At 36.1% G+C, this 14,081-nt stretch overlaps 1 protein-coding gene across 1 annotated transcript in view; it reads right to left on the bottom strand.

Annotated features, from left to right (window-relative positions):
* FAM227B (family with sequence similarity 227 member B) overlaps nucleotides 1-14,081 on the bottom strand; it is a 208,202-nt gene that overhangs the window by 143,625 nt on the left and 50,496 nt on the right. Inside the window, exon 11 of the mRNA XM_015558948.1 lies at nucleotides 12,940-13,077. Coding sequence (XP_015414434.1) covers nucleotides 12,940-13,077 — 138 coding nt within the window. The remainder of the gene's footprint in view (nucleotides 1-12,939; nucleotides 13,078-14,081) is intronic.

Raw genomic sequence — 14,081 nt, 5'->3', positions numbered from 1 at the left:
CTCTCCTGGGCAAGTCCCTAGCAAGTTTGCTGGCGTGACAGTTTCACCTTAAAAGCCTTCAAACTCCTCTTCATCATCTGATATTAAAAGTTCATCAACGACATCTTGGTGCCATGATAGGGATGATAGGGGTTTGACTGGTCGACGTTTTCTATGCTGTACTGTACAATGGGGCAGTATTGTGGTTGGCTGTTGGCTGTATACAAAGCCTGATTTGATTGGTCCCTGCTCCCTGTTTGCCCGCCCTGTCACTATAGCAGTCTGGTCCACCCTTGCATCAGCATCTCCCTGGGACCTCACTAGTGCGCAAGTGCGAGCTCTTCAACATTCTAAGAGGCATCATGATAGCGCAAAATCACGAATCTTCAATGCATATGTAAAGAAATATACGGTAACCCGAATTTACCACACTCGCAAAATCGCACACAGCCAACCATACACCCAGTATGGTATCGCGATTCGCGATTTTGTGCTATCATACTGGGTGTATGGTCGGCTGTGTGCGATTTTGCGAGTGTGGTAAAATCGCATAACAGCAAAATCGCATAACAGCCGAGCATACACCCAGCAGCGCTGCTGATGCCTGAACGGTATGTGGAATGAAGTGGGCGGGCATCGGGAGGCCACTATGGCACGGGGCAAGCACTATGGGCAGTCTATCTGAAGTGTACCTGGCGTATAAGACGACCCCCCACTTGGAGGCATATTTTTCAGGGCCAAAAAATCGTCTTATACGCCGGCAAATACGGTATTTAAATGCCATTTAACAAAGAAACATCAACCAAAAAAATGAGTTCGCGTGTCACCTCTGACACACGTGTCATAGGTTCGCCATCACTGGTATAGAGTAAACAAAATGTTGGAAAAGGGAATATAGAAATAATTTATTCTAATCACCTTTTTTTTCAGGTGGAAAAATAAGGCTATGAAGGGTTTTATGACACATTCAAGGACATTCAAGTCTTTTATGTGCAAGTTAAATATATCAGACCCAAGGAAATATTAGAATCTGTAGAAAAGTCTCCAAATCAAAATATACTTATATCCTGAGTAAATTTATCTGAGTCTTACATGTGGGGCATCCTCCACAATGAGGACTGAGTCCAGCTTGGGGATAAGCCACAAAGAAACTGTAAAACTGTTGACCTGGATATGGGAGTACTCAGATGCCAGGGGCCAAGCCCAATCACAGCAATTTCCTATAGGCTAGTGGTCCCCAAACTTTTCAACCTCAAGGACTGAATAGTCTTAAGAACTGATGAAGACACTAAAGAATGTTTGTTCATTTGGTTTTTGTATCTATTAGTATTTCTTAAGCATTTATTTACTAGTTCATTAAAAAGAACAGTAATAAATCCATTTCATGTTCACATAAATAGCATCTTTTTTTTAAAAGAACTACTTTCAAGAAGAAATTTTCAGAGGAATAACTTAGTTTCCCATTAAAAAAATTCTAACATCTGAGAGTAGAAACAGCCGCATTCCAATATCTACTTCTATTGTGATATGATTTTTAAAGTATTTTTATATTTTGAAGTATATAACAAAAATCCAGTATAATACAGATAAATAGTTGGAAAAAGAAATATTTTAATAACTTTTTCATAAAATTATGAATATTCTTTTTTAAAATATGTTTTATTGATTTTTTTACAGAGAGAAAGGGATAGGGATAGAGAATTAGAAACATCAATGAGAGAGAAACATCATCAATCAGCTGCTTCCTGCACACTCCCTGCCAGGGATGTGCCCACAGCCCAGGTATATGCCCTTGACCGGAATCGAACCTGGGACCCTTCAGTCTGCAGGCTGACGCTCTATCCACTGAGCCAAACCGGTTAGGGCAATTATGAATATTCTTTATGCTACCCAAGAACTTGAGAAGTTGTAGTTTCTTAAAGGCGGGTAGCATTGTGGAATTTAAAACCACATCGGTGTGCTTTGTGTACTCTATTACATTAAAAATCATTGAGCTGTCACACTTTTTAAAATCTATTTATAATTATTTTTAATAATAATTGGTCATTTGGAAAATATTGGTCCAAGGAGTTATGCAGATATAAATTTTGACACACTTTATACAATATCAAAAATTCATATTTGTTAATATCACCACTGACTTATCAGGGAAGTTTAAGTATTGAAAATCTGTCAAGGTCATAGTGGTGGACGCAAATTCTCCAAAATTTCTGTTTGGCAGTTCAGATGTTATTAGTGGCCATAGCAAAAGCACTTCATTCGCAAAGGTCACTGCATTTTTCATTAACTCAGTCCTCCAAAATGTGTGCTCCCCCTCCCATGGTGTAGAGTTGTCACTATGTAGCAGCTTCAGAGCCACAGGTTTTATTTGCCAGCCCTCCTTACATCTAGGTATAGCTAAGGCTTAGTCTCACTAATGGTATGCGATTTTAAGAGATGTGGGTAACTTCTGAGCCAAGACTTTTAAGAGTATACACACCCATCCCTCTTTTATTCTCCTGATGCAGATTGCTTTTAATAACTATGGGGTTCTGTAGGATGCTGACCCCAGAAGGGAATAGCCTGGATCTCTGAATCACTATGTGGAGGAGAGGCAATCCCTGACTACTAATATAAAAGTCCGAAGGTAGCTTAAAGAGTAGGCTAGGGCTCTAGAGAAACATAAGAGGCCCAAAGCTCAAATGAACACATAGGTTTGAATGAACTTCTACCTTAAACAGAGTTCCCAGTAGTCACAAATAATTTAAGCAGAAGTTTACAGCAAAAACCTCAGTAAGTAATCCTTGACTTTTTGAAATGGTGTAACTGCCCTTTTAGTTTCCCTACCAAAAAAGATGGTGTGTAGCAGACCTGTGCTTCCCCAATGAGGCTTAGTTTCTTTAAGAGGTTTAGAAACTCCAATCCTTTTGCTGTCACTGTACTTCTGGACATCTTTAGACTCAGAGTGTAGGTTTTTTCAATTCTCTAAACATTGCTCACTAGAGGACTCCATGTATAAAATTAGGAAACCAGTGAGTTCCCCCACCCTTCACTCCCAGTCTTCTCCCTTTTTGGCACTTCCACTAACATCCTTCCTCCTTCAGTCTCACCTATTAAAATTTGATCCCAGGAAAGGATCTGAAAACTCACATTAGTCATGAGTGAAGGACTGAGGCTATGGTAATTCTCATAAGTTGCAACTCATCCTATGTTGAAAAATTTAAGCCTTAAATACTTACAAGCCTATAAAATTAAATGACTGAGAGGCAAGCAGTATGAGAAGTGGTTCAGAGTTCAGACTCTAAGGACAGAATTTGCTGGCTTTGAATTCATATCCAGCACTTACCAGATATGTGAACTTAGACAAGTTACTAAATTATATTATGCTTCAGTTGTTTCATTTTATAAATGACAATAAACTGACCTGCCACATAGGAATGTTACTAATGAGGTTTTATTAAGTTAACACATTTTATCAAGAGTATGCTTTAAACTGAAGATTTCTCCAAGTTAAACCTAAATTATTAAAATTTAATTATGAGCAGCATATGAAAAGAAATACTCATTAAACCTCTAACCTGCCCTCCAGACTTAGGTGACCTCATCAAAAAAAAAAAAAAGAAAGAAAAAAGAAAAATCTAGTCATGTTTTTGAATCAAATAGTAAATATTTTTAAAATATTTGTGTAAATAAAATATGATACATTTTATAAAATTTTTACATTAATATAAAAATCAAATGTATTAGAAGCAAATATAATTCCTATGTTTTTTCAAATAAAAATGATCTTTAGAAGTACAGTATTAAATTTATTTCAAGCATATTAGTGTACCACCTAGAAAAATTCTTCATTTTAGATTACATATGATTATTTTAAATTATTGAAAATTGATTATAGGTAAATATTAAAATGTAAAACAATTTCATATGTTATTTATGTAAAAAGCTTAAAAACAATTATTATATGGTATAGAAAAAAAGAATGCCCACAAACTTCAATATAGTCATTACCTCTAGGAATGGGGGGACTAGCTTAGGAATGGGACAAAAGAGCTGTAAAAAAAAGGCGTGACGAGGAAGTGTGGCAAAATGCAAACAGTTGTTACATGTGAGAAATATTCTCTATACCAGCGGTTCTCAACCTGTGGGTTGCGACCCCTTTGGCAGTGGAACGACCCTTTCACAGGGGTCGCCTAAGACCATCTTGCATATCAGATATTTACATTACGATTCATAACAGTAGCAACATTACAGTTATGAAGTAGCAACGAAAATAATTTTATGGTTGGTCACAACATAAGGAACTGTATTTAAAGGGCCAGAAGGTTGAGAACCACTGCTCTATATTATCCTGCAGGTTTGAATAAAATATAACATAGTCAAATCTCAGTTCTCAACTGTCTCTCATCTTGAACAATTTCTTGACCAAGTTGTTCACAGAAAAAAAAGTCTTGGTTGTTGAACAAGCTTTGGTTCTGGATTTGACAACCCTTTCATGCTGATCCATCAGCATGACAAAAAGTGTCTCTCTCAGGCCACAAAGAAAGGAGAGAATGTCAGTCAGTTTACTGCGTTGTTAACATCTCAGGAAATTATGCTGTGAATATTTCTGTGGGTCTTTTTTTTCTGACAAAATGGACAATTAACACACTTTTAAACATAAAGAGGCCATCATGAGTGCTAATGCTGGCAAGGATGTGAAAGAAACAATGATCACAGGCAATTGAAGAGGTAGAGAAACTATCTTTGATTTGCATAAATGAAAAGCAGTTAGCATTTCTGAAGTGGTGATATGTGCAAAAGGGAAGGTGCTGCATACGGACTTCCTAAAAGACACCCCCGAAACATTGCTGAAAGTAATTTGTTTAAGGCTTATAGGCTGTGGTACGATAAATTTAAGAAAAGAAGTGTTTGTTTATAGATTAAACAGTACATTAGACATGCACTGTATATAAATAGAAAGGTTAAAACAGGAAATCATTGGGGTTTGGAATGCATTAATTCAATTTAAATTATTTCTAATGGGGAAAAAATGACTTGGTTTTCAAACAAATCACTTCTTGAATAGTCTTCTAGAACAAATTAGGTCAAGAACCAATGTTCCACTGTAATAAAAACAAACCTAAAAGGAGACCCCTGTGTAAGGTAGCAAGATAAACATAGCCACTTTAATCTCCTAGCTCTGAGTTAAAAAAACTGTAAAATATAAATAGAAAAATATGTATCAGCACCAGAAGATAAACATAAAAATTGATATATATCTGAAACCTATGAAATGGGACCAAATTTTCAAGGTTTTTAATAATAAATATACTTTACCATCTGATGGGAAAGTACATAAGAGGAGGTCTTGACAGATCTCCATCCCACTGGCAGAAACTTACTTGAAAAGCAAAAGCTGCGTTGAAATGTTGGGAATCTAATGAGAATCCCTTCACTCATGGTCACTTTTGCCTCTAAAGTCCAGGAGCACCTGGTAGAATGGTAAGCCGCTGACAGGGCTAAAACTGTCAAGTGATGTAGAAAACTGTGTTCTTTCCTAGGGACTTGATGTTTTGCATCTAGCCATCTCAGCTTTCACTCCTTAATAGAAAACTCTTCTTGGTTTATGTAACATTTAGTGTACGAATAGCTTGTTAATGGCTTTTTATTTATTTAATTGATTTCTAAATATATTCAGTTTTTATGTTGCAACAGAAGACATTTAGTCTATCATAGTATACCATGTGAAAACAGGATAAGAAGGCTTTTTCTAAAGATGTTTTTTCCTCAACATCTGAGATACCTTCCACTTGGTAGGAAAAAAACAACACTTGTTTCTTAAATATCTAAAACAGTGATACTTTTCTCTATCTTCAGTCTGGTCATGTAAGTTTCTGTCTCACTTGAAATATTTAGCTAAGACATTTACTAGGCCTGTGCTAATGAAGGGAAATCTACTAATGTAAGCTGCCTTACAGAACCTGTTTCCTGAACACTCCCATTTTCCAGAGGCCATAAACCATGAACCATACACAACTCCCTGAGGAGTTGTCCGCGCTGGCGCCAGCCAGGCCAGACCTTCGGGTGTAATCTCACTTCCCAACCCACAGAGGGACCGCAAAGTCCATGAAAAAGTCCACAAGCCTGATACAAAAGGAAGGCTTCCTCCATACTAATTACGCAGGCTTTGAAAAACTGCCTCCCCTGAGTCACTGTACTAGTACATCTGCAAATAAAGGGTTTTTCCTGAATCTCTGAGTACTCGTTGTGTATTTTCCAGTTGCCTGGTAAATTCTGCAACAATGAAGCTTAGGGATATCCAGGAATTCTAACTAAATTTTGGCACTGGCAAAAACTTAGAGAAATTGTTCTTAATATTGAGATATATTTTGGTGACATTTTTCAATTTTAAAGTCCAATTAAAAATCCTAGATCCAGGCATCTTTTCTGGTCTTGGCTCCATTTGTATACCTGCTTTTCTATTACCCTAAATCATCATATATGGTGCCATGAATATCGCGCCTGCACTTAAAGACAGCCTAATGCTCTGAGGAAAGCTCCTGGGTTATCTTTCTGCTCTACCACCCCCCAAACCAGAAAAGAACAAAATTAGTAATGTGTTAATTTTGCAATTTTAAGAAATGGGAACAAGTAGGTTATTCCACAATATGTATAATTATTGCAGGGTGAATTTAAGTATTACAAAATAGTGATTGCTTCGGTGCACATACACTAAAATTGGAATAATACAGAGATTAGCATGGTCCCTGTGCAAGGATAACACGCAAATTTGTGAAGCATGCCATGTTTTAAAAGGAAAAAAAAGGAATTACAAAATAACCCAAAGTAGAATTTCTGTAACATCTGGTCTTTTAAAATGAGTATGTGCAAGCTATTACCATTAAATCTATGCATCAGAGATGAATCTGAAAGATCAGAGAGACCGTGTTATTCTTGACCATGATAGGACCCTGCTGTGATTTGTGACAAGTGATGTAACGTCGGCCTGAGTTTTAGGTTGTAAAATACAAAGCTAATATTTAACCTACCTCAAAACTTGAGGATCTGTGAAATACTGAACAAGTGTCCAAAATAAAAATGTTACTGATTGTCTTTTTATTAAAAAAAAAATTCCTGGAAACATCTAAACCAAAACAAAACAAAACAAAACAAAGCAAAAGTAAAAAATAAAATTCCAAAAATTAACTGTAAAGGAAATAAAAATAGATTGGTTTTAGACTTTTTTTTTTACCAGACTAAATAATAAAAGATAATGAAGTAACATCTCTGGTTTCGTGGGAAAATGTGATTTGAGAATTTAAATTGGAAAATGAGCTCAATGTTTCAATAAAATATTTAATGTACATCAGCCTGACTTTTCAATAGGTAAAAGTTATAAAATTTTGAAAATATTAAGGAAAATAATTTGAATATACAAGAAAATGCCAAAAGCCACCATAAACTGGAAGGGAGTCAAACCTTTGAAGAGGAAAGGAACCTGTGATAAATACAATTTGTGTTCATGCAGCTACAGCAGTTTGACTGACAGAACTCCCTAGTCTATGTGGCATGAAAGTAGATGGAATGCAAACAGAAGATAGAAGTATTCCTGGTTTGAGGAGTCAAGTAGAAATATTATTCACTTAAGACTGCCAAAGGCCGAAACCGGTGTGGCTCAGTGGATAGAGAGTCGGCCTGCAGACTGAAGGGTCCCAGGTTCGATTCCGGTCAAGGGCATGTACGTGGGTTGCGGGCACATCCCCAGTATGAGATGTGCAGGAGGCAGCTGATCGATGTTTCTCTCTCATCGATGTTTCTAACTCTCTATCTCTCTCCCTTTCTCTCTGTAAAAAATCAATAAAATATATTTAAAAAAAAAAAGACTGCCAAAGGATTGAAAAATGAGTAACTTTTAGAAATCATGGAAAGAAAGGGGTTGCAGAAGGCAAGTACCAAATCTGCATATTATAAGCTCTATTCAAACTTCTGGCTGTTGTCTGAATTACTCATGCATTGGGTAGAGGGAGAGCAATAGGGTGGAAAGGTGAAAAGGAATAGCTGGATAACTAAAGTGCTGAGATTTCAGTGGCTTACCACCGCAGAAGACATAGTCTCTGGACTTTGAGTCCAGCTGAAGAAATTGCCTGCTTGAACAAAAATTACTATTGTTCAGTGGAATGTAACAAAACCCAGAGTCTCCTCAAAGTATCATTCAAAATGCTCAGAATACATAAGAAATGATTAGACATGAAAAGGAACAAGAAATTGTGACTTATAGTTAAGAAAAAGTAGGCAATAAAATCCATCTCAATGTTATCCAAATATTGGAATTATCAGAAAATAATTTTAAAGCAGCTATTGTAAATATGTTTGAGGACTTAAAGGAAAATATGGTCTTGAAGAGAACCTCAGAATAAAAATTATAACTATTAAAAAAGACCAAATGAAAATTCTTAACTGAAAAGTATAATATATGAAGTAAAACATTCATTATTGGGTTTAAGAGTAGAATGTAAACCATGGGTGGAAAAAAATGAGTGAACTTAAAATGAAATAAGTAGAAATTGTGTTTTCTAAAGAACACAGAGGAAAAAAAGGTTGAAAAAACAAACAAAACAAAATCCCAGTGAGCTGTGTACAGTATTAAGCAACACAATACATGTAAATTGGAGTCCCAGAGAGAAATAGAACAGAATTTGAAAAAATAATGGCAAATAATTCCCAAATTTGGTGGAAAACATCAAACTACAAGTTTAAGAAACCCCAAGGAGGATGAACACAAAAAAAAAGTGCATCAGCCCATCATGGCCAACTTGCTAAACACCAAGAATTAAGAGAAAAATCTTAACAGTAGTTAGAGGGAAGAAAGCACATTACATCTACTAGGAATCAACAAACTACAGCCTGCAGGTCCAATCCAGCTCATGACCTATTTTCCATGTAGCTTCCAACCTAAGAGTGTTTTTATTAAATACATTCTTAAAGAGTTTTTTTTAAAAAAATATTAGGTGACAGAGACCAAGTGTATCCAACATAATCTAAAATATTTACTATTTGGTCCTTTATAGAAAATGCTTCTGATCTAAGACAGTGAAAATGACAAGAATAGTGTCTGACTTCTCACTTAAAATAATACAAAATAGAACACAACAGAACAATATCTTGCTGAAAGGAAAAAGAAAAGTGCTCATAATTTTATATCCAACAAAAATATCCTTCAAAAGTAAGGCAAAATGAACATTATTTTTAGATACATAAACTTGAGAAAATTCATTGCTAGCAGAACTAAACTATGAAAACTGTCAAAAGGCCATTTTTCAGGCTGAAGGGAAATGATAACAGATGGTAATTCAAATTTATATCAAGGAATGAAGAACCAGAAATGATAAATATATGAATAAATATAGAAGGCTATTTTTAAACCTTCTCTTGATATTTTAAAAATACATTATAATCACTTCTATTTCTAACTAGGATGAAGTAACAGGCACCGATTTACTTTCTTAAACAACTGAAAATTTAGAGAAAATAAATGAAACAATGGTTTTCATGTGTTGGACAACAGGCCACATAGGAAAGTAATCCCAAAGAAAAGAGAAACAAATGAGGGAGCCCTTCAATTGTCCCATGTTTTTGTTCCATTTTTCACTCTACTCCACGTATAGTTCCTATATTTCTAGTGAAGTTGGACAATATTAACTTTAAGCAGTATTGTGATAATTTAAGGATGCATTTTGTAATCATTAAGGCAACCTCAAAACTTACAAAGAGATACAGGCAAATAAGTAATAGAGAAAATAAAGTGTAATACCAAAAATATTTAATTAACTGAAAGAAGATAGTAAAGGGGAAATGGAAGAACAGAAATCAGGAGAGGTAAAAATGAAAAAAAAGGAACATGGTAAAAATAAATCTACACTTATAGTGATTGTAAATGAAGTAAGCACTCTAATTAAAAAGAAGACATTGTCAGACTAAATAAAAAAAAAACACAACTAAAGGCTCTCTACAAGAAATGCACTTTAGACACAAAACCAAAAATAGATTGTAAGTAAAATGATAGGAAAAGATACACCATACAAACCATAAACATAAGAAAGCTGAGTTGGCTCTATTATATTAAACTATGATGGCATGCAGGGGGGGGTCCTACAGTCCAGCCTGCACCCTCTCCAATCTGGGATCCCTCAGGGGATGTCCGACTGCCGGTTTAAAGTCTAAACCGGCAGTTGGACATACCTCTCACAATCCTGGACTGATGGCTCCTAACCGCTCACCTGCCTGCCGGCCTGGTCACCACTGTCCCCCCTGCTGGCCTGGTTGCCCCTAACTGCCCCCCCCCACGGGTCTGGTTGGCCCTTACTGCCCCCCTGCCAGCCTGGTTGCCCCCAACTGTCCACCCTGCTGGCCTGGTAGCCCCTCACAGCTGCCCTGCTGGCCTGGTCGCCCCACACAGCCTGCTGTTCGGTCGACCAGTTGTTTCGGTCGTCATGGTCACTACCTTTATATATATATATATATAGACTAGATAGAACTCAAGACAAGAAGAATTATCGTAGATGTGACAGAAAATTTCAAAATGATTAAAGGTAAGCATTATAACAATGAGTATGTGCCCAATAACTTAAAGATAAAGCAAAAATCAAAAGAATCAAGTGGAGAAATAAACACTTCCAAATTAGAGTTGGAGATTTTAATATCCTTTGTCACTAATTAATAGAATAAGTAATTAAAATATCAGTAAGGAGATAGAACCAGAGTTAGCAAACTTTTTCTATTATGGGACAGATAGTCAATATTTTAGTCTTTGTGGACCACATGTGGTCTGTGTGGTATATTCTTCTTCCTTTTACAACTCTTAAAAAATGTAAAAGTCATTCTTAGCTCACAGGACATGAAACAGGGTATAGGCCAGATTCAGTTCACAGGATATAATTTGCTAACTCTTGATACAGAAGATATGAATAATACTATCAAATACCTTGATCTAATTAAGATTTATAAAACTACTAGAAAATGTACATTCTTCTCAAGTGCACATCAAATCATCCAGATAGGCCATGCACTGTACCATAAAGCAAGAATAATCATATAGAGTATAGTTTAAATTAGAATTAAGTAACTATAAGATATCTAGAAAATCCCCAAATATTTGGAAATTAAGCAATACATCTCCAAATAACCCAAGGGTGAAAACAGAATTTATACTGAGAATTAGAATATATTTTAAATTAAATGATAATGAAAATACAACACATCTAAATTATACAATGTTGCTAAAACAGTGTTTAGAGAAATTTATAGCTTTCAATGCTACATGAAAAAATAAGAGAAAGAATGATAAAATAAATACGGTAAAATTTAAGCAGTTGATGGATCAGGGATATACCAGTATAGAAGTTCCTTATTCTATTCTTATCACCTTCTGTAAGTTAAAATTTTAACAGAATAAAGAGTTCCCTCAAACCCCTTAATTTTATGTTCAGCCAAGCTGTTATTCACCTATGAGACTGGGAGTAAACACAGATATGCAAGATTAGGTCAAGATGGTAAAGTACCTCTCCATTCAAAACAACAACTACGTATGAAGTTCTGGAAAAACTCGTGGCAACAGCAAGCAAGAAATTTTATGTTAACTACTAAAAGATAGAAATCAGATAGGATGATATCTATGAGGATAGGGGTGGGGAAAATGACAGCACAAATCCCAAGAGCAATAATTCATTAATTTTAGAAACAGAAATTAACTGAAGAATAGTTTTCGGAATATGAAGAGTAGGTTGAGTAGGTTAGTCCCTCTGTCCTCTGTCCTGTATCAAGATTAAAAAGTTATTTCCCTTGACATTAGTGGTTTTAACTTTGCCTGCATGTTGAAATCATCCCGGGTAGCTTAAAAAAATCCTGAGGCAGATTCTGATTTAATGAGTCAGAAATGAGGCCTGAGCAACAGGCCTATGCTTTGTATTAGATATATGGTATAAACAAGAGAGAAATAACTTTGTCTTACAGTGCTTATTAATCAAGAGTAACTGAGAAGTTTGGTGTAGGAATTTGGCATGTAGCTCAAGGAAGAAGAGAATACACAAATATATCCGAGTGAATTGATATTTCATGCAGCCTGTAAGTGAACTATTTAATAAATGAGCAATTAGAAAAAAAATACTAGAATACAACTACCTTCCTTGTAACAAAATAAATTCCAGATAGAATAAACTGTTAAATAAAACATGGAAATAAAAAGTACTAGAAAGAGAAGATAGATCAGCGGTTCTCAACCTGTGGGTCGCGACCCCTTTGGGGGTTGAACGACCCTTTCACAGGGGTCGCCTAAGACCATCGGAAAACACATATGTAATTACATATTGTTTTTGTGATTAATCACTATGCTTCAATTATGTTCAATTTGTAACAATGAAAACACACCCTGCATATCAGATATTTACATTACGATTCATAACAGTAGCAAAATTGCAGTTATGAAGTAGCAATGAAAATAATTTTATGGTTGGGGGTCACCACAACATGAGGTACTATATTAAAGGGTCATGGCATAGGAAGGTTGAGAACACTGAGATAGATATTTTCATAATATTAGGTAAGTCCTGACAAACATGTCACAAAACTGAAATTCTAAGGAAAACATTATTTAAATTTACTGGAAAAATTTTTAAACTTATCTATTAGCAAAATACATTATTAACCAGTTAGCAACATAGCTAAAAAGTAAGAATATTTCTTGTGTACCTGAAAAGTTCCTAAAAATCAATATAAACATATAATATGGGCAAAATGAGGAAAGGACTTAAGCATATGTAACTTTTATAATGAAAAACTAAAATGTTAAGCAATCTTCAAACAACTATAACACCAGTGTACAAATCAAATGTTATTTGAAGATCCTCACCAAAGTATAAATCATTAGAAAATTCTGACAAATAAATAACTTAGCACACTTGATCTTGGCAATTTCATGCTTCAACTGAGGATAAATTTACTTACTATTCATTATGCGTTCCTGACTCCTTAGAATCCTCTCGTATAGGACTTTGCCAGGTGGCTTCCTGGTACCATGTATAGTTGTTGTGGTCAGGTCTTTCAGTTTCCACTGGGTCCAAAAACCTTTTTGAGGTTTCAAACCTGTTAATAATAAAACATACAGTCAGCCAAAGAAATTAGGATTTTGAAATTTTTTTTGATGTCAAAGCCTTTTTATGAATATTATACATTTTATTCTCACAACAGTCCTCTGAGGATTGTCAGTCTCAAGTTTCTAATGAGGGAACTTTTATATAGAAATGTCTTAAAATATTAATCAATGAATTAGAAAACAGCTGAAGCTTGATATGTACTCTTTTGATTCATACGCATATGCTAAGTTCACATATGAACATAAAAGGCTAACAATTGTAAAAACTTGGAAAGGACCTTAATATCCAACAACAGCACATCCATACAGTGGATTTCAGTATCCAGCAAAGTTACCTTGTATATATTTGTTAACATAGAAAGGCATTCATGTTTTTATGTGAAGAACAATTTTACCTTCTATGCAATGTGACTACAGCCTAAATGTTAACATGATTGCCTCTGAGCATAGGTGATAATTGTTTACAAATTTCCCCTATCTATATCTCCTATTATTTTAAAAACTAGAGGTCTGGTGCATAAAATTCATGCATGGGTGTGGTCCCTAGGCCTGGCCGGCAATCGAAGCATGAGTGTCTGGCGTGGAAGGGCAGGGTTCCAGTTTACCTCTGGGCCCTGGGCAGCACCTGGGCTCCCGAGCCGCTGCACACCCTCTCTGCCTGAGTCATCAGGCCTCGCCCAGCTCCCTCAGAGCCTGAGAGCCAGGCAGCAGTCCTGCCCCCTGCTGCTGCCACTGGTCGCCATCTGGGGGCCAGCGCACATCATAGCGAGTGGTCGAACTCCCATTCAAATTCCCGGTCGAGGGGACAATTTGTATATTAGGCTTTTGTTATATAGGACTAGAAGCCTGGTGCACAAAAATTGTGCACTTCGGGGGGGAGGAGGGGTCCCTCAGCCCAGCCAGTGCCCTCTCACAGTCTGGGACGCCTCGGGGGATGACCACCTGATGACTAGGCCCACTCCCTGGGGGCGTGGGCCTAAGCTGGCAGTCAGAC

This window comes from Myotis davidii, unplaced genomic scaffold (genome assembly GCF_000327345.1).
Source record: "Myotis davidii unplaced genomic scaffold, ASM32734v1 scaffold132, whole genome shotgun sequence".
Classification (NCBI taxonomy): Eukaryota; Metazoa; Chordata; class Mammalia; order Chiroptera; family Vespertilionidae; genus Myotis; species Myotis davidii.
Note: the sequence above shows the minus strand (reverse complement) of the source record. Positions and strands in the feature narration are given on the sequence as shown.